We start from the raw sequence: 27975 nt of genomic DNA, 5'->3' as shown, positions 1-27975 counted from the left end.
GCAGCGCCTTTTGAGTTGTACAGCCACTTGGCGTCGCTCACAGCCGGCTGATTTCCGGGGCGGTGTCATTGCCCATTTAAGAGCCGTGAGCCCCGCCCTCGGGGCGGAGCTTGGAGGGGGCTCTAAGGGGCGGGACCGCGGGCGGCCAGGGTCCTCCGGGGATTAGCGCTGGGTGGGCGAGCCCAGTGTGCCGCCATTTCTAGGCGGCCCCTGAGAAGCTGCCCCCTCCTCAGCCTCGCTTGGGAGACTTCCTCTGGTCGCCGGGGCCGCGAGCCCCTCGCTGTCGCACCGTCGTCCCGTCGTCCCCGGCCCAGGTAAGCGCCAGGTCTGGTGGCCCAGCTGCGCGACCCTTGCTCGCCCACGTTCGGCGGGGCGACCTCGTCCTTGGAGGCGGGCGGGGGCCACGCTGGGACCTGGGCTGCGAACTGTTTCCCGAGGGCTCGGCTCGCTGTGAAGCCAGCCGGAGGGGAGGGGCGGCGGCGGCCAATGGGGCTGGGCGGCCGGGTTTCGGGCGATACCGCGCCGCGCGGCCGGGTTAATGTTTGCCGCGTTCCCGGCTCCGCGCCGGCGCGCAGTGCACCCAGCGTCGCAGGAGGGGCGCTGGGCATGCTCACCTACGGGGCGCGTCAGCAGTCCAGCTGGCTGGGGAAAAGCACCTGCAGTTTGTGTCAGGTCTCGGAACTAGCACCTCAGTGGGCTGACTTGCATTGAGTAACACTTCCGCCCCTGGGAAATTGTGGGAGGTAGGTATGTTCCTGGGAGCGGCGAGGGGTGCGGGCCTTCCCCGCCCCCACCTGTGGCGTGGCTTGTGTTAATGAGGAGTTTGTGGGTGTGTAAACCTAAAACTTCCTTCTATGATTAGTCTTATAAATTTTACTTAGGAGAAGACCCACTTTTTAAACTGTTTGGGAGTACTTAAACTAGTTTCAAAAGCTTTTGTTTGTTTTGGTTTTTCGTTTTAGTTGGAAAAATACTTGTAGCTACTCACCCCGCCCCACACACCCCACACACACTGGTGTTTGAAACAAGAGCACTGGACTACCACCCTAGTGCTTATAAAATTTTTTTGAGACGTGATCTCGCTAATTGTCCAGGCTGGTATGAAATTTGCGGTTCTCCTGCCTTCCTCTTCACAGTGCTGGGAATGCCGTCGTACACCACGTCTGGCTTCAGAGCTACATCTAACTCTCAGGTCTAGTAACCACGTTAGTAGCATAATCTTTTGCTGAGCTCTGTTCACTGTAGTGGATTATTTGACATATTAACGTAGTTTGCAGATTTGGGGGGGCATAGAGTAATCTCATTAGAAAACATGTATAATTTCACTGTTGTTGAATTGTTCCCTTTATCTTTTTTGTTTTTGATGGGTTTTGATGGAGTTTTTGTTTGGTTGTTCTGGGATGTTTTTGTTTGTTTGGTTTTTTTTTTTTTTTGGAAATAGTCTTGCTGTGTAGTTCACCCTGGCATTAAACTCATTATGTAGCCGGGGCTGCCTTTGAACTCAGGGCAGTCCTACTGCCTCAGCCTCCTGAGTGCTGAAATTAGAGGCACTCCACGCCCCACTCCTGCTTAGTAGTTTTATCTGTATTGGAAACAATACTGTCTTGATGGCATTTGATCTAAACTTGTATACTGATTTATCAAAAATACTGTTACCAGATTGTGGCCACTGTTGCAGATGAGTATACTCATTTCAGGAAAAAAACTTTTGAGTTTGGAATTATTTTCCAGGGCTAGGGATTAAGCCCAGAGGCATTTTACCACTGAACTACATTCCAGCCCTTTAAAATTTTTTTTAGACAAGGTCTTGCTGTCTTGCTGTGTTGCTCCGGCTGGGCCCCACTTTGTCCTAGTGAATACTTGGGATCGTAAGCATATGCCATTCGTTGTGTCTGGCTGTACTTCGACTTGTATTTCTGTGATTGAAAAGGAAATCCTTTGTTGTTGAAACTTTAGAAATTCCTTTTTTAATCACATAGCTCTATTATCTAAAATTTCCATTGTATCATTTTATATTGCCATGCTAGTTGTTGGGTCAGAGTAGTGAATTAAGTCAGACATAGTCTTATGTTTTTAGTGTGGGAATTTTTTTAGCCAGTAAAATAAATAAAGCAATTAGGTTTTAAATTATAGCATCTTTATGTTTTGGCCTAAATGTATCATAGGGCCGCCTACTTTAGACTGGGAGTGCTTTGCTGAGGAAAGAATCATTTCACCTATAAATATAAGGTTAGCTACGTGGAGGAGAAGATGAACAGAGAGGTAAAGTGGGAAAAGATTATTCCTGAAGGATGGAACACCTAATGAAAAAAGACCTGGAATCGAAAAGTCTCGGGCTGAACAGAGTACAGTACTGGAGTAGAAGAGCAACTGGAGTGGGCAGCTATAAGGGTCAGGCAGATCTAAAGACCTGAGTTAGGATGCTGGCCAATTAAAGACTTAGAAGCAGTAATCAGATTTGCAGTGGCTGAAAATCCACTGGATACAATTTGAAGAATGGAATTGTTGGGGATGGGGAAGAGAGAATATTGGGGATTTTTTTTCCCCAAGCCCCCAAACTTTTGGTTAGTGATTGGTCATAAATTCTTGTGACCTTTTGATTAACCCTATTAGGAGAGCATGGCTTGTAACTGTTTGGGTGTCCTTATAGTCCAAGTGAGAGAGATACTTGCAACCCAACATGGAATAATATGCTATTTTCATTTTTTCTGTGATTTAAAGTTTTCACTTACAAATTCTGACAGTATCTAAGTCAACTATCTATCTATCTATCTATATATATATATATTTTTTTTTTGGTACCAGGAATCAAACTCACAACCTCAAGCTTGCCAGGCAGGCATTTCTGTTGATGAACTAAATCCTCAGCCATAAGTCAGTTCTATTTTTAAAACAACAATAGTACTATGTTGTATAGCATTGTATGCACCATAATTTCCATAGCTCATTGCTTCCTGACAGCTGTATTTAAAATTTTCTTTGTCCCATATGTTGCTCTGAAAAATCTCTTGCAGTCTAGAGTGTGTAAGTGACTGTTTCTTAGGCATTCTATCAAAAAGAATTGCTCGTTAGATACTATATTAAAATATTTTTTTTTCTGTCTTTTATCTCTCTCTCTCTTTTTTTTGGCAGTACTGGGGATTGAATCCAGGGAGAACTAAGATACATGCCAGGCTTTTCCGTTCTTCTTAAGTTCTGAGACAGGGGTCTTACTACATCGCCCAGACTTATCTTGACATGTGATCCTGTTGCCTCAACCTCTGGCATGATTACAGGCATGTTCTACCATACCATGCCTAGGTTTCATGCTAACAATTGTAACAGCACATTCAAGTTTCAGTGATACAATTTTTAATGATACAGGCTAGTGATTGTTTTTCTCACATCCGTTTTAATGTTGACTATTTTGAAAGACTTAATTGACAAAACCTTCAAATTAAATTTTATTTTATTTTATTGAGACAGGGTCTTGCTATGCAGCTCATGCTGCTCTTAAGCTCACTGTGTAGCCCAGGCTGGCCGGAAACTTGCAACTATCCTCCTGCCTCAGCCACTAGAGTTTGGAATTCTTTTTATTTTTTGGCACAGTCTTGCTGCATTATTCAACCTGCCCCTGCTCAAACAATCTTCCAGCTTCACCTCCAAGTAGGCCTCTTCTCTTCCCTCCCCTCCCTTACCCCCTCCTGTTTTCTCTTCTTTTGGGCACTGAGGCTCTAACCCAAGGCTACATAGTGAGTTTAAGGCCAGGGTGAAAAAGATAAAGGGAATAATTCAACAACAGTGAAATTATACATGTTTTCTAATGAGATTACTCTATGCCCCCCCAAAATCTGCAAGTGTTCTATGTCATTGAGCCACATCCCCAGCCCTGTCTTATTTTTTAATTTGTATCTTCTTCATTACTGTTGGACGTCTTTTCTTTTTTATTTATTTATTTATTTATTTATTTTTTATTTAAAGAAAAGGAAACGAAAAAAAATACATGGAGATAAAAAAAGGGTAGAAATAATACAAAATTACAGACAAACAAAAGGTAAGAAATTGCCGGTTGATAAGTTACACATTGTCATCTTCGAAATAGCTGTTCAGGTTATAGAATTAAAGTATTTAGAATAACATTCAAAAAAGTGACCCTACAAACCATTCTGCTCTATGATCAAACAAAAGCTCAGTAATATGATTATCAGTCCTACACATTTGTTTTACATCTCAAAGAGGGTAAGATTAACCATATCAAAACAGAACAGAACATTTAAAAAAAAATAAAAAACAATTTAAAGAAATACAGATTTCAAAGCAAGTCCCCTGGAGATCTTCATTATCTAACTGTCTCTAGCTTCTTACAAATAGTTGTCCCTATCTTCACCCACTTTATATACTTATTGCATATTATAGAACTAATCAAATCATTACAGGATGATGAAGTCTTTTTAGGTCCTCAAGTTCCAAATTAGGGAAGCCAATAGCAACTACCATCGCATCTCTCATTCTCTTTGTGATAGCCATCCCCATCTCTGCATATGCTGAAGTTGAACTGAAGAAACCAGTCCAATGTCATTCTAATCAGCAAACAATAGATTGCTAGAATTTATATTATAGTGCTACAAAATAAGCCTCGGGTTTCTCAGCGTCTCTTCCTTAGAGTATTTGTTCCTTACATCTTGCATTATATAATCTGTTCCCGTAAATAAGAAAAAAAAAAAAAAAACCCATGTGTGAATTTCTACCTGTATATCTATCCTCTCTGTATTATAGGGAAAACCAAGTCATAGCAAGACAGCAAAACAATTTCCTAGAAAAACATGCAATGGATAAGACATATAAAACTACAATATAAATGATCTTCCGTAGCTACTATGTTTTCTCTTGTTATTTTCAATAGATTTGTCCACAACACTGGCTTATTATAGTTAAACATACTATCACCTGTTTTTATAAAAACTTAACTTTGACTGCATTGTAGGATTTGAGAGCTGTTACTGATTCATACCAGTATGGATATCCTTTACATCTTGTCATGCTCAGAGTAGTTTCCTCTACTTTTAGGGTTGATTCTAACAAGCATACCAATTTCAAATAGAATCAGTCAAGGCCAACCAATAGTCTTATGATTCAGATACAATTAAGATCAGTCATAGTAAGACAATGTAAGTAATACAGGATTTCAGCCCAAGTCAATAGGAAAGTAAGGATAGTTACCATGGTATAACCTGCTATTTTTGGTTCTAGAGGTCTGTGTCCTCAAATCTGACATGAGTGGACAGACCAGAACAAATTAAATTCAATCTAAATATGGCACTAGGACTACTGTGTCTTTTAAATCGTTATACACCATTAGCTGTCGGTGTCACTCCCGGCCGGCAGGAAGGACACACAACAAAGTCTGGCAGTGGACAACCTTTTCTTTTATTTTCCTTCTCCGTACAGCCTGCCCTGGGAATCCTCCCGGCCGAAGCCTCTGTTGGTCCGCTCCCCGCGGCTCCTTGCGTGCTTCTCCCTACAGTCTGTCCCGAAGCCTCTACCGGTCCGCTCTCCGCGGCTCCTTGCGTGCTTCTTCCTACAGTCTGTCCCGAAGCCTCTACCGGTCCGCTCTCCGCGGCTCCTTGCGTGCTTCTTCTGCTTCTTTTGCTTCTTTTTTCGTGGCGGGAGAGGCACTCACTTTTATAGGGTTACAGTGGCCAATCAGTTCAAAGCGCGCGATGCGGGCTGATTGGCTAACATCAGTTGTTGCTAGGCAGACTATCTTACAGGGCGGGTTGTGAAGCAGGAGGTCTTACAGGGCGGGTTGTTTACCAAGCAGGAGGCAGGAGATCTTACAGGGCGGGTTGTTTACCAAGCAGGAAGCAAGAGATAAGCGCCATCTTAGCACACTCGATGGGAGGGGTAATCTAGCTCAGGCTTTGCTCTTTCCTACAGGCCTCACGTCCGCCAAGTAAGGCGACCGGGCTCGGCCGCGGCTCCCAACAATTAGCAATGACCTCTGCTTTTTTTAAAATATAGTTTCAGAGCTGTCTGTACTAAAGACTAGCTTACCGTCTCTGCCTCATGTCTGCTACCCCACTTTTCTGCTATAATTTGTCCACCTTATTCCCTCATTCCATTGTCTGCCCCGTTCACTGAGGCCTCTCTGCTACTGTTGCTGGAATCCTGATATCTCTTCCTCTCTTTCTCTGTAATGTCCTTCAGCGCTCTCTGTAGGGTTGGATTGGTGGCCACGAACTCCCACAGTTCCTCCTTGTCTTGAAAGTATCTTATTTCTTCATTAATTTTTAGAGAGAGTTTAGATGGATATATGAACTTTGGTTGCATATTTTTTTCTTTCAGGACTTGGAATATTTCTCCCCACTCCCTTCTTGACTTAAGAGTTTGTGTTGATAAGTCTGCTGTTATTTTGATAGATTTCCCGTTATAGGTAACCTGCATCTTTTCTCTGGCTGCTTTTAATATTCTGTTTTTTTGGTGGATTTCTGGGATCTCGATTATTATATGTCTAGGCGTAGATCTGTTTTGGTTGTAGGTAGCTGGTGTTCTGTATGCTTCTTTTATCTGGATATCATTTCTTTTTGCTATACATGGGAAATTTTGCTTTAATATATCTGTGAATATTTTTTGTATTTCATTTTTGGATGTTCCTGCTTCCTCACTCACATTCTTTATTCTTAGGTTATGTATCTTTTTGTCATCTTCCAGTTTTAGAATTGCTTCTTTCTGGTTCCTTGTTATTTTTAAGAGGCTTTTTCTTTCACGTTCATATGCCCTAAATCTCTCTTCAAGTTTCAGAAGGCTGTCTTTAGTTTCTGTCAAGGCATTTTGCCAATGTTCAATGGAGTTTTTAGTTTCCTGGTATTCTCTTTGGATCTGTTTCATGTATTCTAAGTTATGCTTAAATTCTTCTTCAGATGCTTCTCTTTCTTTTCTGATTTCCTCAGTTCTTCCATCTGTGTTCTCTTGGGCGGGGCTTGTCATTTCTTTAATTAATCTCTTTATATCTTGCCTCACTTGGATCAGGAGTACAGCTTTAAATTCCTCTATGAGATCATGTAGGTACTTTTTAATTTCGGCTGATGCTGTGTCGAGTAGTGGATGATTACTGTGCTTGTTCTCTTCAGTGTTTAGTTCTCCTGGGCTTATTTTCTCCTGTTGGGCAGCTGGAGATTTTTTTTTATTTTTATCTCTTGTCATGTTTCTGGTTTCTTTCAGACTGTCCTGGAGTTCTCTGGCCCTCTCCGAATTGCTTAGGGCCTTTCAGAAGCGTGCTGGCTTGAGTTTTTGCTGTCCTCCCCAATTTACTGTTATCTGGGGTAGGCTGGGATGCAGGGGCGGTACAGGCTAGTCTCTAGCCTCTGTGCCAGTTAGTTCCTAAATTAGGCTATACTTTCTGGTTGTCACTGAGTTGTGACTATTTTGTATCCGCTTATTGGGCCCCAAGCAGAGGCTTAGTTTAGCCCCAGTAGCTCCTGCCAGTTCTCTTTGTACCAGAAGCAGCTGAGTAATGTCACAGGGTTCTGCCCAAATCGCAGCCGTTCTCTTCCAAACCTCTCTGTGACAGGAGCACCAGAATAGCAGATCCGCCCAAAACCAAGATGTCTCCCACTAAGTTCTCTGTGTGGAGCTGAAGCCAGCAAGTAATCAGGCTCTGCCAGGATTCAAGATGTCTTCCACCAGCCCTCCCTACAGGGGGACCTGGTGATGTCACCACGCTGCAGTTTCTGCCGCCAGGCTAAAATGTCTGCACCAGACTGTGTTATTGATTTCCCCGTGGTGGCGGGCCAGCTGTTCTCTGGCCAACCCCAGCAGCCGCGGGGTTCCCAGTACTCACCAGAGTCTGGTGCAGGTCCTCATTCCGGGACCACCGCACACCAAGCTGCCCACCTTTCCCGCACTCCCGGCACAGCGCGGAACGGTGCACAGCGTGCGCTCCCGGCACAGCGCTGAATGGTCAGATATCTGTGCACCGTTTAGATTTGAAGCGCCAGAGCTTTGTACATCCGCTCTGGTGCAGCGGTGCAGTCCTGGCTGCTACTTGGAGTCCCGGCCCGGGTCTCAGTTTCCCGCATCCCCAAAAGCAACTCAGCTTTTCCTGCTGGGTCCACGGGTCAGTTTGTTGATTTAAAGGCGCGGGATTTGCAGCCTCCCATTATCAGTGTTCACGGTCTCAGCACGACTTTAAGTCCTCCAGCTGTACTGTCTTGGTTAATAAGAATCGCTATCGATTTGTCTGGCCCTCTCCATGTTGTCATTTTTTAGCTTCTAGTATGAATTCTCCGGAGAGACTCTTCGCTCGATCCCCTAGCAAGCCGCCATTTTGAAGCTCTCTGGACGTCTTTTCATATAAATATCTTTTGTGTGTCTCTTATAACCTTCTTTTGGACTTGCTATTTCATATCTTGCCCATTTTTTAAAATTGGGTTGTTTATACAAATGATTTGTAATAGTTGTTAATTAAACTGCTTCAAAAGTTTTCCAGAAAGTTGTTTAAAAGTGTTTAGGACTTTTCTGGTACTCTCATTTGTTTTTCACTTTTAAATCTTTAGTCCATCTATAATTTTTATGTTAAGTGCTTACGTAGTTGTATAAAATTTCTTTTGTCATACTGGATTTCATCATTCAAAATGCAGTTACTGCATTTTACACCTGAAAACAAGGTGTATTTTCCTTTGACAAATTAACTGTATTTGTATAGTTAAATCTGTTTGCAAACTGTCAAGATGATATGAAAGTCAGAAAAATTATGATTATGTTACCTGCAAACTACAAAATTATAAGGCATTTTGAATGTTTTCCTTTAAAAGCATTTACTGTGGGAAATTTAGCATATGTGAAAATGCAAGTACAATGAACCTTGTGTTTGGATCACCCAATTTCAGTAGGGATACTTAATTTGTTTCTTCTCTGTGCTGACCTCATTGCCTTCCTTGTGGTTTGTTTTTGCTGTACTGAGAGTTGAACCCAAGGCCTTTGCACTGAGCAACATCCTACATCCTTTTTTTTTATTTTTTGTACATTTCTTTTTTTTTTTTTTTGTCTTTTTGCTTTTTATCGGTACCGGGGATCGAAGTCACGACTTCCTGCCTGCAAGGCAGGCGCTTATGCCGCTGAGCTAAATCCCCAGTCCCCGTTTTTTTATTTTTCTTGTGAGACAGTCTCCCTAAGTTGCCCAGTCAAGACTTGAACTTGTGCTCCTCCTGCCTCTGTCTCCTGAGTATTGTGATTATAGGTATACAGCACCACATCTGGCTTTCTTGTATTATTTTGAAACAAATCCCCAACCTTACATTGTTTCTTCAATAAATATTTTATAGTCTGTTTCTCTAGAAGATTAAGTGTGTATGTGTTCTAGGAATTGAACACAGGGACTTATACCATACTCAGTAAGTGCTCTACCTCCGAGTTACGTTATTAGCCAAAGAACTGTTTTTAAAGATAATTTCAATGCTGTGATTTTACCCAAAAGTGGCAGTAGTCTTATTTATCATAATACAGTTGATATTAAAATTTGTATGTAATTTTATTTCTTTGGGCAGTTCAAATGACAACTGTCATGGCTGCTAGTTTATCTACTTTTGTAGTAGCATGCAAACGTGTAAAATGAAAGTGATAATCTTCATAGCTGTTGAATTTTTATATGGTATTAGTATTTTCTTGTATTTTTTATCAGGTTTATAAATGCATGCAGGTTAAAAAGTCACACATGACACCTTGTGTATGATTCTTTAAAATAATTTAATATTCTTAGAATTATGAGTTAAAAATTAAGTCTCCCCTGTGATAGCCCCTAATAACTTTAAAAAATTTAAATCAGGATCCAGATTTAATTTATATATTATGATTAATATGTATTTCAATTTTTTTTTTGTTTTGTTTTTTAGTGTTGGGGCCTGGAGATCAAACTCAAAGCCTCACACAGGCTAAACACCCTTAATTTCTGAGCTGTACCCCCAACCTGAAGTCTTCATTTTATTTTTGGTATCTGGTTCCTTCTCCACCTTTATCTCTTGCAATTTATTTGTAGAAGAAGACAAATTAAATTTTTAAAAATGAATTCATGTTTTTCTGTATATGTTTCATTTAGTTTTTTAAGCTGTGAGCTTTTAAACTTCATTATATCTAAAATGTGAATTTTGCATGAGTGGTTTTGTGGTACAGTAGAGAGAAATCAAGATTAGAAAATCAGACTTTGAGTGTTTCCATCTGACTCAGCTGCCTGTAACAATAGGTGTGTAAAAATTTCTCCATTTTTTCCAAATTTTCTATTTTACTGTCATATAATTTTCAGAATATTTCCTGGCAATCTTTTGGGTTTCAACATACCAATTAGAATACTCCATTTTCTGTCTCTAAAAGAAAAGAAAGAAAATCAAACTTTGAAGTCCTCCTTGTACAGTATTCACCATTTACTAAATAGTACTCATCAAAATAAGACAGTGCCTGAGGAATCTTTCTTAGGACCAGGTAAGATTATTTATTAAGTATTTGTTGCTCGGGGCTGGGGATTTAGCTCAGCGGCATAAGCGCCTGCTTTGCAAGCAGGCAGTCGTGAGTTCGATTCCTAGTACCAATAAAAAGGAAAAAGACAAAAAAAAGAAAAGTATTTGTTGCTCAGGATTATGAATTTTGCTGGGTAATTAGCTGTTCAGAGGAGATCTTGTATCCTCAAACTGCTTACAATAAAGAAGAGATGTTAGTGAATAATTATAATCTGATTAGTGAAGCCATAAAGTATTTTCAAGGTTCAGTGGAATATGATGATGGGATGGTCAAGGATAGTCTTACCTAAGCAGCTGCAATGAGACTGGATAACAAGATGTTAAAGGAGTAATGCCTAGAAGACACCCTGGAGCAGGTGATGGAGCCAGGTGTTATGTGTGAGTGTTGTATAAACTGGAAAACTATCAAAAATTTTAGTTATTTCCTTGGGATTAGTTTAGTTATGCAGGAATATACATTGTACAATATGTATGATAATCCTCAATTTATAGATACAGTACTTTTTTTTTGTCTTTTTGAGATAGGGTCTTATCTATGCAGTTCAGGCTGGCCTTGAGCGTACTTTGTGTCTAGGCTGGTCTCGAACTTGGAACGATCCTCCTGCCTCAGCCTCCCGAGTGCTGGGATTACAGGTGTGAGCCACCACGCCCAGCTAGTACTTATGTTTTAATATGGTAGTATATTAAAGTTAGTTTTACAAATTTTTTTAAAAATCAGATTTATAAATGCATCCAGTTGAAAAGGTCATCTAATTTGGTAGTATTTTTTGGAAAAGCACTGTTTTGAATTCTTTTGCTCCTTTCTCAGCCAGCCATCTTCATATTTTAATAGACATGTTTTTAATTGCTACATTTTAATTTTTAATTCTAGGAGTTACTTGAACTGTTAAGAGGCTATGTCATGTAGTATTATTAAATTATTTTTTCTTTTCTGCACAATTTATTTTTCCTGGAGTTAAGTATTGTCTTTTTAAATTTTATATTTTGGTTTAGTGGATGTACTTATTCTCAAACTCTGTTAATTATACAAATTACATACACTAGATTAGCCAGGCAACTTTGTTTCTATGATCTTTCTGTTCTGTTTTTCCAGCTTATATTTTCACATGTAACATGATATATTTTTTTTTAAATTATTAATACCTGTTTTAACTATTTTGCTTAACTTTATTCTTTTTTTTTTTTTTTTTTCTGTCTTTTTCGTTTTTATCGGTACCAGGGATCGAACTCACAGCTGCCGCTTGCAAGGCAGGCGCTTATGCCGCTGAGCTAAATCCCCAGCCCCTTAACTTTATTCTTAAAAGCTTTTAAAACTCTGAGTTGAAGTAACCAGTTTTTAAAAATATTTTTAACTGACATAAAAATTTACGTATTTTTTGTAATATAGTATGATGTTTTGAAATGTGTATAAAAAGTTGGCAGCTGGGAGGCTGAAGCAGAAAGATCATGAGTTGGAGCCCAGGCTGGGCATTCTAGAATTTAGCCAGATCCTGAATTCAATCCTTGGTACCACACAAATAAAAGAATAGTCAGTTTTAATTGTTTTTCAATTTAATGTTCCTAAGAGTTTACTAAATAATAGTATTTGTCTGACAACAAATTGTGGAGAGTCTATTCCTAATGTTATTTTGTTCTGTCTGGTTTTCAAGAGACAAAATGCTGAGCTTCCTCCGTAGAACTCTGGGGCGCCGCTCCATGCGTAAACATGCTGAGAAAGAACGACTCCGAGAGGCACAGCGAGCTGCCACACACATTCCTGCTGCTGGAGATTCTAAGTCCGTAATCACTTGTCGGGTGTCCCTTCTGGATGGTACTGATGTTAGTGTGGACTTGCCGGTATGTAAGTCTTGCTGCCCTGCGGATTCTATATAGTTTACTGTTCTGTCTGTATTTGAGCTTTATTAAATCCCCTAGGGGAGTTAGTATGAATCAGACACTGTAGTATTCCAGTACATAGATCAGGTAATCTTAAACCAATAGTATCTAGAGTAATAGTTTATCTCTCTGGAACCATTCCACTTATTTGAAACAAATAAGAAAACAGATACTGGTATGAATTAAACCCATATGTGTTTATGTGTGATTTTTTTTTTAAATTTTATTTTGAAAGTATACAGCAGAGCAAGACAGAATAAAGCCAACTAAGATCATACAGTGAAATTGGTACACAACTTCACAGTAGGTTACCAGGATAACAGTAATAGATATCACAGTATAATAGTTGTTCTTTCAATCACATATATCAAAATGAGATGAAATATACAACATTATAGAACTTATTAAAACAGAATATTGAATAGAGCAGTACCATTAATCAGAAAAGAGCAAAAGAGTAATAAAAATATTTGCCTTCAAAGAGATGGTAGAAGGAAGTCCCCCTTATTTGCTATGTCAACCTCCCAGGAGACACTCAGGTTCCCATTTGCTATTGGGGGGCAGGGGGGAAGGGGGAAGAGAAGGGGTAGAGGGGAATGGGATATTTGGTTCTAGGCCGCGCATCAGCATCAGTAGGTTTACTGTTGCTTAGCAAGGAGGCAGGCTGGTTGTTTGGTTTCACAGCATCCTAAGTTCCAACATGGTATGGATCTCAGGAGCTGCTGGTTCTCCCCCTGGAAGGCCACAGTTTGCCAGACTACCACCACTTACGAGAGAAGAAAGGTGCTTGCTTGGCTTCCCAGTGTCCTAAGTTCCAACATGGTGTGGATCTCAGGAAATACTGCTGGTTCTCCCCCGGAAGAGCTGCAGTCAGCCACTCTGCCACCGCTTGCCAGAGAGGGGAGGTGCTTGCTTGGCTTCTTATGTGTGATCTTGATGGTAGAAGTATGTCCTTGTAATTCTTGTTAAGCAGTTATTAAAACAATTGAGAATCTTTGGGAAGCATGATGATTTATGTATACTGTAAGACTTTTAGTTCTTTTATTTTTCTATATTTTTCAGAACTCCTGTTACTTTCTTTAAATCAAAACAGATACTTCCTCTATAACTTGATGTGTTTGAGAAAATTTTAATGAAATAAAGTGAGACAAAAGATTTTTTTATTCACTCAGATTTGATCACTTGTCCCTTTACTACCAAAGTAATGTGTTATAGGTTTTTTCATAACACTGTACTCTTTATTTCAAAACAGGATATTTTAGCATCTTGGATAAGAATTATTTTTTTATGTTACAAAGGCATAATCATAATTCACAGTGTGAAATAACTCAGTGTTTGAAAAGAGGGCAAGTTTATTTCTTAAAGGCCTTTTTAAAGATTAGGGGAAGAAATCATTTGAATTTCTGAGCAGTTTACCAGTACGACATCTCTGATGTCTTTGCTCTGTGCGCAGAGACTTAGTATAAATTGTAAGATTTGACATGAGCTTCATTGGATGTCACCTGATAGGTGATCCAAACTTTCTAGTACCCATTCATTTACCTGAAATTCAGCCTACGAGTCTCTTTGGGCAGGATGAGAGCCTAGATCAGCGATGATGACCCTTTCAGGTCTTTTTAAATCTATGTTCTGCGTAGCTTTACCAGTGGTTTAGATGTTGCTGAAATGTGTTGTTGAATAAGCTCTAAAAGGTCTTTTAAAAGAATAGTCTAAGTACTAGTTATGTATGTTTACATTGTTAAATATTAGGATATAAAATTAATCAAAGATTCAAGATTTCTTGAAGTGTTTTGAAGTTTATTGTATTCTCTATATATGTTAGACTGCACAGTTTTAGGGTTTTTGATTCTGTAAAATGTTAAGACATCAAAGTTTATTTTTTTGTTGTTGTTTTTGTTTTTGTTTTTTGACAGGGAATCAAACTCAGGACCTTGAGCTTGCCAGGCAAGTACTGTGTTGATGAGCTATATCCCTGGCCTGAGAAATCTTAAGTTTTTTCCCTAGGGTTTGTGAGACTTTGCAACATCAGATACTTTGTGCAGATAGATTTTGTATTTATTATTTGATAAGAGTCTTAAAGAGTTTTATGTTCTATCATATTAAAATGTCATTAGCTAAGTGATGAAAAGCCTGGCATTGCTATGTGAGAGCTTAGAAAATAGTTTTTTATTAATGTTTGAAGTATGAAGTGTTGGATGAAGTGTCTTGGAGTGGAGTCTTAGAGTTTAAAGAATGGATAGGCTGATACTAGGAGAATTTGCAAAGAAACTTTGAAAAGGCAGTGTTGCGTAGTTACTATTATAAAATGGTTTCCTGAATTTGATTTGTTCAACAGAGTATGTGTGATGCTTGATCAAATCCAGAAATGCTGGCTGGCCTGTTAAGGAGACAATTGCAGTGAAACAGCCAGTTTTAAATCTGGCTCTTTGTAGAGCAAAAACAGTTGGCTTTTTAGACCTGCAGATAAAGCCTTAGTAACCTGAACTCTTAAGTATTCGGATGGTTATGAAATAGAAATCGGATGAGTATAAAATGAACCTTGGCTCACCTGTTGAAGTTTTGTTACTAGGAAACTATAGATGAGAGAATTTTTTCTTAAACAACAACAAAAAAATTAGTTTTTCTGATTTATTTTCCTCCAGCCCAGTATGATAGTGTGGAAGAATTCAATTTTGGAAATTGAATGAAACACACACTCTTTTCCTATGAGAATTAGGTTCACTAGTGATTATAGCTAGCTAGCCTGGAACTAAGATGATTGCCCAGATATTATATAAGGGATTATCAGTGATTAGAGTAATTTAAACAATCTCTGGACTTCACATTAGTGAAATTAATGTATACCAGTAGTAAATGGTCTTTTTTTTGTGTGTGTGGTGGTACTGGGGATTGAATCTAGAGCTTCTTAAATTTAGATTTTTACTTTGAAACAAGAGTCTCAATAAATTGTCAAGAGTGGGCTCAAATTTGAGATCTTTGTGCCTCAATCTCCTGAAGAGTTAAAATTACAGGAATATGCCACCACACCTAATACTGATCCTATTTCTAGTCTTCTCAAATTGGGTAAGGGATTTAAATACCTACTACTTTCTCTCTCCTCTCCTCTGCTTCCCTCTTTTCTTCTCTGTTCCTTTTCTCTTTGCTTCATTTCCCTTCTCTCAACTACATACAGTGAGAATGCCTTTTAGTGGAAAACAAAGGCATCAGAGAAAAATTTCTAACTTTGACTTTTAAACTTTGTGACTTAAGTATTATTAAATAGCCTATAATATAAAATTCTACAACTTATGAGTTTTAAATTAATAGAGAATACTTGATTAACCAATAGATCATAACTTTTATGTACATACTTTACTACCGGAGTCTTTATAGCCCATGTATAGTTTGCCGTTAACTACATTTTCACTTTTCTGCAATAAGGATGGTCATCATGACCCAAACATATTAAATGTGCAACTCTTAGTACTCTGCTATAATTGTATTGTTAATCTTTAATTTTCAAATTAAATTTTGTCATAAGTATGCATGTGTAGGAGAAACAGTATATAAGGTTTGTTACTATCTGTCATTTTAAGCATTTGCTAGAAGTCTTGAGACATATACCCTGAGGATAAGGGTCAGACATACTCCTTTGTTCATGAATTTGAAGACTTAAAATTGTGAGGATAGCAATACACTCCAAACTGATTGCATGTTCAATGCAGTCTTCACCAGAATTCCAGCAGACCTATTTGTAGAAATTTACATGGTAATTCTAAAATTCTCATAGAATTGCAAGGGATCCTGAATAGTCAAAACAAAATTGGAAAAGAAGATGGGATAATTCTTATTTTCCAATTTTAGGACTTAAAGAAAATAATAATAATCAAGATGGTGTACAGTTGGCACAAAGATAGACATAGATCAATGAAACAAAGAGAAAGCTCATTACCTATATATGTGTGTGGTCAGCTGATTTTTGGCAAGAGTGCTAAGACCGTTCAATGGGGAAAGAATAAATTTCTTCAACTATGACTATATGCAGAAGAATAAATTTATTTAACTATGACCATATGCAGAATTTGGGCTTTTATCTCATACTATGTGTAAAAAATTAAAATATGTCAATGTCATAGACATACTGCTAAAGCTATAAAATTCTTCAAAGAAAACAGGGGTAAATCTGTATTTACCTTAGATTTGCTAGTGGTTTTTTAGATATACCACCAAAAGTACAGCAACAAAAGGAAACAGAATAATTGAACTTCTTCAAAAGTAAAACCTTTTGCTATTTAAGCGTAGTAGAGCAAGGGAATAGTACCAAAGGAACAGGCAAGGGACCATATGGTACCTAAGTCACACCTTCACAACCCACTTAAGACACATCCAGGTGTGTGCTTTACTAATCTGGTAGGAGTTTTCCATAAAAGCCAATGCTTCGAGTTTAATAGTCATAGATAGCCGTAAACAGATGAATAATCAAAATGTGTTAGTCTTTTAATGGGTTTTATTTACCCATAAAAGAAATGAAGTACTGATACCTGTTATGAATGAATTTTGAAAACATTTGCTAGCAAAAGAAACCTGCCATAAAAACCACATTTTTCCTTTTGGCTCTTTTTTTTTTTTAAACTTTTACTAATACATGTTTGCAGTCCATAGTGATTACATTCATCACAGGAAATTGGTACATGTATTTAATACTTCTTTTTATGTCCCTTTCTCCCTTCTCTCCCATTTTAATTCCATTCTTGTACAACTCCAAAATAGATAATAAAAAGTAGATTAGTGGTCACTTGGGGGCAAATGCATAATACCTAGGAGAATTAGTAATGGGGTAATTGTTGTAACATATGAGGTTTATTCTTGAGATGATAAAATGTTCTAAAATTGATTTCGGTGATGGTTGTACATATGAATATACTCTAATCCATTAATTTGTATATTTTCATGGGTGGATGTTTTGTGAGTTATGTTTCAGTAAAGCTCTTTTACCAAAAAGAGAATGCAGCAATTTTTGTGTATTTTTGTTTCATTCCATTGTAAAAATGACATACAGGTTTAACTTAGAGGGAGACATGTTTGATTTATTGGAGGAAAAAAGCCTACAGAGTGCTATTGTAATATGGGCGCAAAATGGTAAGGCTATAGACTAGTATAGCAAGATTACAAAGGAAGGAATGTTAGCACCTACATGTGGCAATAAGGATAAAGATTAGAAACGAGGACTGGGGATTTAGCTCAGCTGTGTAAATGCTTGCCTGGCAAGCACAAGGTCATGGGTTCAATCCCTGGTATAACTAATTCAAAAAAAAAAGATTAGACATGAGTAAAATATAGTTTAATAGCTGGGTGGGATCATGTCAGTTGTAGGGAAGAGCATGTCAATTGTATGGAAGATTACAAGAGCGTATTTAGCTGTTGTGATGCTTTAGAGGAATGAAAAAATGGAAGTAAAGAGAAGGCCTTTAGTAGAGTTAGTGCTTTTGGAAACTGGATTTTAGAAGGTTAAAGGAATTATCAGAAATAGTTACATTTTTGTATCTCACAGTTCTTTGCATGTAGTAAATGCTTAGAAAATATTGGTTAATTGTTTGAATAAGTTCATGGCCAAAAAAAATGAAGGATTGCTATGAGATTTGTTGGTGATAGGAAGGAAGAAAGGACGGACAGCTAGAGAATGGCTGTGTAGGGAAGATCTTAGTTTAACAGAAAAAAAAGTTCCTAAAGAGATGGTGACCAAAGATTGGCCATATTGGGTGGACCTTTCAACCATTGCTTAAATCTGATAGAGCATTTACAGTTCTGAACCTTTGCATAATTTAAATTAACTAGAATTACAGATATAAGGTATTACAGAGGAAAGAGTATTAGGTTTCTCTAGGGTTGTTGGAAGACTACACAGATGGAAGTTCAGGAGAAGCCAGTGGTTAGTTAGAGGCAGAAAGGCTTTTTTAAGTAAAAGTAGGTATATTTTGTTAACACCACAGTGAGGACTTACTGGGGAAATTATAAATATATAAATATACCAGAGTGACAAGATAAGGTTATAATAGTAAGAAACTATTAAGACTTTTTGTTTTGTGTCCTACAATCTGTACTTCAAACTGTAGATGATGAAAAGTAATTAAAGGATATTAAAGAGCAGAGTGAAGTTCTACTTGCAGTTTTAAAAAGATCAAGTTGGCAGCTTTTACCGCTTTATCTTCTCTTGTCTGTCTCCAGTCTTTATTTCCTCTGCCCTAACATAGGCAGTCAAAATTTCATCTCTTTTTTTTTTTCATTATTTTTACATAGGGTAGCAGAGCTCTGTTTACCCTTCCAGGTTCAATTTCAAATACAGAATCCTCTGAAGCTTTCAATACTTACAGGCAGAACTAGCAGCTTACCTTCAGTTCTTTTGCATTTTGTTTGTACTGCAAAAACTGCACTTGCAGCACATTTAATGTGTTTCAACTAGTATATAATTTTATTAACTAAACCTTGTGGTTGCTTGAGAGTAAAAGTTATAATTGTACTTCTGTATGTAACTCTGAGTACCTAACACATCACTGGTGCCCGTTCAATAGTTGTTGAATTGAATGATAGGTTATGTCAGAAATATATTGCTATTAAATTCATAATGAAATTTAAAACTTTAAGAAAATAGAGAATGTAACCTTTTAGGAATAGCATGAATATACTTGGAGGTCTGAGGCAGGAGGATCACTGCAAAGTTCGAGACCACCCTGGACCACACAAATTGAGTTCAGGACCAACCTGAACTGCATTGTGAAGCCCTGTCTCAAAGAGACCAAAACAAAACCAGTAACACATTTTATTTCTGAATTAGAAACGAATATTTCTAAAACCATCATACTGTATTTGTTGCACTTATTTCTTATCTGTGACTTCCTTTCCTGAAATGGCATAGGCCTTTTTCTTGCAAACTGGACTCAGTGAAAGTTTTTAAAATACTATATTCATGCTATTCCTAAAGGTCAAATTAAGATATTTTGTGAAACATTCTTTTGAGACATCAGATGTTTGGTTATGTGCATTACTAACTTTAGGTACCTGTGGCTAATTTTTTTGTTTACTGTTGAATGGTCTCGAATTGCCTCTATTAAGGATGGGTCAAATATATGACCTTGAAAAGATTTTTGTTCAGAGGAGACAGCTGTCCAGCTGGCACAGGTTCCCTGTCCTTACAACATCTGTGATTTTAGAAGCTGAGGAATGATGGAATAAAGAGAGTCACGTTTTAAGCTGTGCTTCTTTGTGGTCTTTTAAGCAAAAGTAGAGTGTTGATGGAACGTGAAATTGAATCTAAAAGTGTACTTTACAATTTAAGATATTGGGACCATGTTAATTTAGTACCAAATAGATAAATGAATTCAGCATACTTATGTGAGTTCCTGCTATAGTTTAGAAATACTTTGTATTGCCTTTAGGGGATGGTTGTCAGCAAAGTTCAGCGTAATTGCTACTTTCTGTTTAAATTTATTAGCAATGCTTCGTGACATCCCATTTATGTTTGTTTGCAGCATGGATTTTTTTTTTTTAAGTTTTTTTCAGTTTTCAAGATCTTTGCAAATTTCTTTTTCATTATTGAATTTTTTGTTGTTGTTGTTCGCTTTGTTTTAGGTATAATGGCTTTGTTCCTGGAATATGCAACACATGTATCTCTAGCTCCTGCTGAAACACACACACCCACACACAGGCAGAGTTAAAGACTGCATTTCTGCCTGGGAAGCATTTTCTGTAGATACATAGTTTATTCTTATTTCATTTGATTTTTCATCAAGTTTCTGTTACTTAAAAAGAACCTTATTATTAGATATTTCTCAGTCTTTATTCCCTCACTTTATTCTTTATAATTTTTATCACTATAATTTTTATGCTATTAATAAATAGCATAATTTATTATTTTCTTACCTTGCTAGAATTTAAGATTCAATCTCTTTATTTCCATTTGTAGTTGCCTAGAACAGTGCCTGGCACATAGAAGTCCTCTATTAATATTTGTCAAGAGGAATTAGAAACATTTGAGGCACATCTTTAATGTGGTTAAAGTTAATACCTAAAGAAGTTAAGACCCTTGGCAAAGCCACATTCTTTAGTAAGAATTTTTGTCTGTTTAGATGCAGGATAGTGAATTAATAAGGGTGTCAGGCTTCATCTCTTTTTTTTTTTTTTTTTTTTTTTGTCTTTTTCGTTTTTATCGGTACCAGGGATCGAACTCACGACTGCCTGCTTGCAAGGCAGCCGCTTATGCCGCTGAGCTAAATCCCCAGCCCAAGGCTTCGTCTCTTAAGATTATTCCATAAAAACCTAGAAGAGAAATAGTGGTCTTGGGGGCAAAAATTATATAGATACACACACACACACACACACACACACACACACACACACACACAGTTGATGTGATAAAGATCAGTTAAGATCAAGGAGAAATTAGTGAGTTGAAAATTCTAGGAACCCTTCATATTAGAAAAGACAAATTAGGAACCGTAAAAGAAAAATTGAAGAATAAATGGAAGATTAAGAGAAGTACTTTTCTTCCTAGGTCAAAAGCATGACAGGTGGGGGCTGGGGATTTAGCTCAGCGGTATAAGCGCCTGCCTTGCAAGCAGGCAGTCGTGAGTTCGATCCCCGGTACCGATAAAAAGCAAAAAGACAAAAAAAAAAAAAGCATGACAGGTGCCTATTTTGCCACTTTTTTTTTTAAACACTTTTTATTATGCAGGATGATTATGTGGGAAAATGCATCCAAATTGGAAGAAAAGTAACATTATTTCTGTCTAAGATGACATATTATGTAGAAATCCTAATAGTTCTCAAAGCAACAAAAAAATCTGTTGATGTTAATGAATTCAGCATCATTCCAAAATAAATCAGCAGAGAAAAACATCAGTTGTGTTTATTCATAAGAATTGAACAATCTGTAAATGAATTAAGAAAACAGTTTCATTCACAATAGCATCAAGGAGAGTAAAATACTTATGAATAAATTGAGCTAAGAATCATTTGTTTCAGGTCTCTTGGTCCTTTAAACCTCTTATTAATTAATTTATTTTCTTGCTATTTCAGAAAAAAGCCAAAGGACAAGAACTGTTTGATCAGATTATGTATCACCTGGACCTTATTGAAAGTGATTATTTTGGTCTGAGATTTATGGATTCGGCACAAGTAGCAGTGAGTAACTTTGTGAGATTATATTATGGGACAGGAAATAGAAAATTTCAGATGATATGCTAAGTACTAGAATGCTGCTTCCTTCCCCCTCCAGTACTGGGCACTGAACTCAGGGCCTTGACACTGAGCTGCATCACCAGTCCGTTTTGTATTTTTTATTTTGAAATAAGATCTCACCAAGTTGCCCAAATTGGCTTTCATCTTGCAATCCTCCTGCCTCAGCCCTTTCCAAGGATTATGGGTGTACACCACTATGCTCAGCCAAGGCTACAGACTGTATTCTTAATATATGCATTATTTCATGTGATTCTAGCTATTTAAATCTTTTTTTTTTTTTTTTTTTTTTTTGTCTTTTTCTTTTTTATCAGTACCAGGGATCGAACCCACAACTGCCTGCTTGCAAGGCAGGCGCTTATGCCGCTGAGCTAAATTCCCAGCCCCACTATTTAAATCTTTGACTCCTTGCTTTAAAGTCAACAAAAATACCTAGTAAAAATGGGAATTCTGACCTGAGTGTATGGGGCGGGCACACCTGTAATACCAGTTGCTCAAAAGGTTGAGGCAAGAAGATCACAGAAGTTTGAGTCCAGCTTGGGGAATCTACTGAGACTTTTTTTTTTGGTACCAGGGATCAAACTCAGGACCTTGTGCTTGCCAGGCAGGCACTTAAGCTGCTGAGCTAAATCCTCAGCTTCCTCTACTGAGACTTTTGAGTCAGAAGGACTGAGGATGGAGCTAAGTGACAGAATGCTTGCCTAACATGTATTATGGCCCTGTGCTCAATTCTCACTACTGTTCCCCAAAAAAGTGAGTTCTGGTCCTAACTTGAATTACTAGAACAAATGCTTGAGGATGGGGTCTTGGGAATCCCATGTTTTTAATGTTCACTGGCTTAATTATATTGGCACACTAGAGTTTGTTAACCACTCTTTAATGAAAAGAATGTTACAGCGGGAGTTTTATGGGCTCTTTGATAAGTGATACAAGTTTCTTATTTGTAAACTAAGATGAATAGACTAGGCTGGGCAGGGGATGTAGTTCAGCAGCATAAGCACTTGCCTGGCAAACAGGAAGTTGTGGGTTTCATCCCAAGCACTACAAGCAAACAAACAAAAAGATAAATAGACTAGATATTTATAAGATCCCCTTCAGATTTATCTGTGTTCTTTGATAATGCATTTTATTTATTTCTTTTAAGTGCATTTTAGATGAAAGAACAGCATATTTAATAGGAAAATTAAAGGCTATTCAAAGAAGTGAGTACTGTTTTAGGATTTTATTGGAGGATTTTTGAAAGAAAGTAGCAGATAAGATTGGGAGGTATATTATTAGCTGTATCATCCAACCTGAATATCAAACTTATTAAACAATAGTTTGGGTACTGTTCTCTAAGAATTGGGGTTAGATGTTTTTCAAGCAGAGAGATTATATTTTGCTTCAAAGTTTTATGTAGAAATATTGGGTAGGATTTTTTTTTTTAGGGTGGACAGAGATTGAAATTAGAAGATACACTCCAAATTTTAATGATTAAGAACAGTATTAAAGCTTAGACAGTTGGGGCGGATATAGATACAGTATGAAAATGTTAAGCTTTGTTTCTAGAAATCTGTAGGAGAGAAAGTGAGAATATGTATATGTGTTTGGTGATGAATTTCTTACCTGGCTGTAAAGAGCATCGGGGCTAACTTCATAGCAGGTAATACTTTATCTGGCATTGTTTCCTTACTACCACCACCCCTGAATTAAAAAATAATAAGCAAAGCATTTAGCAGCAAGGTATTGGTTAGTATTAGTTAGAGTACAGTCAGTACTGTGCCTCTTATTTAAAAATGGTGACTTCAGTGGTACCTCAGTGCACAAATGCTTTTGCTTACCAACTGTTTGGTTCACAAACAGAAGCATTGGGCAAAATTTTGTTTTTGTCATCTGTGTCAGGTGACACACATATTCGGAGCCATCTTTCCAGCACAAAGATGAACAAGACCCATCTTTTCTAGAATTGTAGAATCAATTAAGTTCGTACACTGAGGTACCATTGTATACTAATTGACAGAGTGATATAAGTAGTTAACTGGATGATAAAGCAGTATGATTTTTCTGTTTTTACAAGAAACTGGTTATGTGCACACATGTATACACATATATGTAAGAAATCCTAACTATGCTATTACAAAGCTATTTCCCATAATTTCGGAATTCTGATTTATTTTTCCCTTTTCTTCTTTGTGTGGATGTTGGGAGCAGGGATCATAGAAACTGAACTCAAGGGGTTGCCAGTAAACTTTATCCCCAGTCTTTTTTATTGTTTCTTTTTTCCTTTTTTCTTTCTTTTTTTTTTTTTTTTTTTTGGTACAGGGAATCAAACTTAAGACTTTACGCTTGCTAGGCAGGCGCTTGTGCGGCTGAGCTAAACCCCTGGCTTTTGATTGTTTATTTTGAGATACCGGCTGAGTTGCTGAAGTTGCACAAGTTAATCTTAAACTTGTGCTTCTCTTGCCCTAGCCTTTAGAGTATTGGGATTACAAGCATACATCACCACATTCAGCCAGAGTTCCGATTTCTTGACAGTGTTATTATAGTTAGATGTTTCTTTTATTTTTCTTATTAGTGTTTGTTACTTATGTTTTATTAAACTAAATAAGTTCACTAAAAAAGTCTTGTTTAACTCTGTTGTCCAGATGTAGAAAATATATAGTGTTTATTGAATTCAGTTCTAGAACTGCCATTTAGTTTGATAAAGTTTGGTTGATTTAGTACTAATTTGGTTAGTTGGTTGGTTATTAAGTTTGTCATCATTCAGGTTTTACTTTAAAATGAGTGAAACCTCTAGTCAGATGAAAAATTTGTGTATATTTGAATTTTTGATTTTGAAGGAAGGTTGATGTGGAAAAAGAGGCAAAAGTAATCTGATTTAGGTTTTAGGTACTTTTGATCCATTTCTTAAAATATTTAGGTTTGTGGAAGAACATAAACATGCAGCCATTACTTAATTTTAGTATTTGGCTCTTGGCTAATGCCAGCAATTACTAGATTCCATAGTGATTTTTTGGTTCTTTGGGTTTTTTTTTTGAACTGGGGATTGAACTCACAACCTCATGCTTGCTAGGCATGGCCTTGTTCAACTGAGTTATATCCCTGGCCCTCTATAGTGATTGTTTCCATCATTTTATATGTTTTTTCTGATCATAACAAACTTTGGGTGACCCTAGGATTAGAATATTTTATCTGTGTTCTTTTTAGTTGTAGTGTATCCCTTAGTAACCAGAAATTTAGGCATTAAGGTTATAGATTTTACTTCATTGTATTTTTTTTTTTTTTAACTGGGGATTGAACTCAGGACCTCAAGCTTTCTAGGCAGGTGCTTACGCTCCTGAGCTAAACCCCCAGCACTTCATTGTATTTTTGCTGTACTAAAATAATTTAAGTTTAACTGAAAGAACAATTGCTAGATAAAAGGTAATAAAAATGTAGATAATACCTAAAAATCTTAAATTCTGACTCATTTACAAGTTCTATGACATAGCAACCTAGACATAATTTTCAGTTATTTTGTTATGAGGCCAGATTGAATTCCATAAACAAAATTGGTATTTGATAAACCATTCATTAAGTTAATAAAGATAATGAACTTGATAGAGTCAACTGGATTTTTTAGCCAGGAAGTTGGTGTAAACGAAGTTGACTCAGTGCTTTGTCATATTTACTGTGTTGACATAACTATGCAATTCAGTCGGGAAAAAGCATGGTAAGATGGCACCAGGGAATTACATACTGCGGTTTACCTTTGAATATATGGAATATCTATTTATGTGAGATTAAGGTGCCAAAGTTCACTTTATTGGTCACTGTATATCAATCAAAAAATAAGTATGTCTGTTACATAGTCATCATGGAGATTAGCAAAATTAACAAATTAATGAAGCCACAGTTTGAAGCCAGTCTGGGTTGCATAGTGAGTTTCAGCCTGGCTTGAAATAAATAGCAAAACCTTATCTCAACAAAACAAAAGAAGAATCAAAATACCTAAATTTAAATCTAATCTCTAGATGTCAGTTGACAAAAAAAAAAAAGCTTTTTCATTGAAGAGTCTTCTGAAGGTTGAATTAGGAAAGTAAGTATTGCTTCTTGCCCCCTGAAATTACTCAACAACATAAATTCAATGAGTTACCTGTATTTCTTCTATTATAGAAATATTCATAATATAGCACTTTGTAGCAGTTAACAGCTAAAACAACACTGTAGGTAATAGCAAACATATTACTTTTTTTTTTTTTTTTTTTTGGTCTTTTTCCTTTTTATTGGTACCAGGGATTGAACTCACGACTGCTTGCTTGCAAGGCAGACGCTTATGCCGCTGAGCTAAATCCCCAGCCCCAAACATATTACTCTTACACAGTGATAATACAAAGTTTAATTTGGCAATGCCATGAAAAGGCATAACACTATTTGTGCTGATAACTCCATTCCACCAAATATATTTTTAAGAAAAATTTTAAAAATTCACCACATTGACAAAGATGTCCAACTTCAGAATATTACTAGCTGCAAATTATAAACAATCACAGATTAGCAAAAAGACCAGTTTTCCTGAATAGTTAATTAGCAAAGTTATTGTTAGACTCAATTTCTTCGTCTTTTTACAGTTAACCTTGTATATTGAATGTGTGTAACATATACACATATACGCTTAACATGTTGTTTATTCCTATGTATAATTCTAGTGTATAACCCAATCATATGCCATCAGTGATAATTTCTCTGCCTTTCAAACTATTGTGACTTTCGTTTGCATAACTGCATTTACTGTACTTTTATTACAAAATTAAGTTCCATGGGGGAGTGAACAGTATGGGAAATAAATTTGGATCATATCTACGTTAAAGCTCTAACAAACTTTTACAAAGTTCTTGAAATGTGTTTACCTCTTGTATGGTAAAACATATTTTGAAGTTGGCAGTTAAATGAGACAATACTGTACAAAAACTGGTGAGATGCCATGCAGTTTTGGTAGTAAACTCCTTTTAAAGTGCATCTGTGGAATAGATAATATGCTTCCTCTCTGGAGAGTTAATGTATAATCCCTGGTCCCCATTGGATATTTAACCTTTCCTCTCCTGGTACTGAGTATTGAACCCCAGCGTCTTTGTACTGAGATACAACCCCCGTCCTTTTTCACTTTTTAATTTTAAGACAGGACATCACTAAGTTGCTGAATTACTTGAATTTGGGAGCCTTTTGGCCTCAGCCTCCTGAAGTCCTGATAGTGTACATATGCCACCACTATGCTGAGCTTGAAGTGTGACCTTTTTAGATCCTAAGAGAAGCACACTAATAACATACAGGAAGAGTTAGACTACATCTTCTTTCATAATGTCTGATAGCATATTTTTAACTAAAAAAAAAAAACATAATGAAATCTAGACCACGAAGATGAAGGGGTTTCAGTTAGATTATGATGATAAAAAGTGCACTAGTTCCCTGCTTTCTTAGCAAAGGTTTTTAACATTTTCTAACATCGTGCAAATGTTAAAATGTGTTTTAAAATAATTCATTTTAGGACATAAGCCTCTGCTTACAAAGGAAATATTTTTTTGCTGAAGTAATTGTTTTGAAAGATAGTTAACATTTCTCTGCTCTGAGCGCTGCTCTTTGAGAACGAGTCAGTGGTGCTTTTCCTTTGTAAACCATGTATGTGTTTAAAAGGCAGGGATCACTGGAAAGCTGTTTACAGACTTATTTGGTTGGAGGATCTGATTTGAGAGTGTGTGTATTTTAATGTTTTGGAAGCTTCTTTGGTGATTTTTTTTTTGTTAGTTTTAGTTACGTTTGTTGTATTTATCATTATATACTATTCATACTTTAGGCAGACAAGTGCATAATTGTTCTTCCATACCCACCTTAGAAGAGTGGAAATAAATGTGGCTTTTCTTAGTCTTCGATATATAATTATCAAATAAACTTTAAAAATACAAAATTAGAAAGGAATTTGTTTCCTTTTAAAAGTATGGTATAAACCTAATTAGTTTCATACTGAGCACTAAGAATCTATGTGTACACTTTCACCTTTATCTTCTCATGTGATTTAAACTCAACCTCTTAAAGACACTGATTCAAGGAAAGTACTATCAGTGCCTGTCTGTATTTTCCAGTCTCTGGTCTTGGAATGTGGAGGAGATGAAAGAAAACAGACTTGAGAATATGCAAACATGAACTCAGACCTTCCCCAGAAGAATGTCACCCAGAATTCCCCAGCTCTTAAATCTCAGTTTAAAATGTTTTTGATGCTTTATCTGAGTTTCGAATGTCTTAAGAGTGCAGATACTAGAAGCTGCTACATATAGTTACAAAAGAGACTAAAATGTATGCCTGAAAGACACCTCTGGGCCTTTTTCTTACTGTGATGATTTTGTATTTAGTGTACTTTTCACTAGGATAGTAGGATATGAATCAGAGTAAA

General features: G+C 37.1%; 1 protein-coding gene across 9 annotated transcripts in view; it reads left to right on the top strand.

The window, feature by feature from the left end:
- The first annotated feature begins 141 nt into the window (after positions 1-141).
- Positions 142-27975, top strand: part of Epb41l5 (erythrocyte membrane protein band 4.1 like 5) — a 131887-nt gene continuing 104053 nt past the window's right edge. For 2 of the 9 annotated variants that reach the window (XR_010050760.1, XM_063258943.1), the window contains exons 1-3: positions 869-1192; positions 12137-12323; positions 21414-21518. Coding sequence is in view for 8 of the 9 variants with exons in the window: in XM_063258943.1 (XP_063115013.1) it covers positions 1101-1192; positions 12137-12323; positions 21414-21518 (384 nt within the window). In the remaining variant the exon portion in view is untranslated. Of the gene's footprint in view, positions 315-581; positions 744-861; positions 1206-10276; positions 10453-12136; positions 12324-21413; positions 21519-27975 lie in introns of those variants that run through there. The other 7 variants (XM_063258938.1, XM_063258939.1, XM_063258937.1 and 4 more) reach the window with 7 other exon arrangements.

This window comes from Cavia porcellus, unplaced genomic scaffold (assembly GCF_034190915.1).
Source record: "Cavia porcellus strain 051 isolate PalLab524CR breed Dunkin Hartley unplaced genomic scaffold, mCavPor4.1 scaffold_12, whole genome shotgun sequence".
Taxonomy (NCBI): domain Eukaryota; kingdom Metazoa; phylum Chordata; class Mammalia; order Rodentia; family Caviidae; genus Cavia; species Cavia porcellus.
The sequence above is the reverse complement of the archived record's forward strand: the minus strand, read 5'-3'. Positions and strand labels throughout refer to the sequence as shown.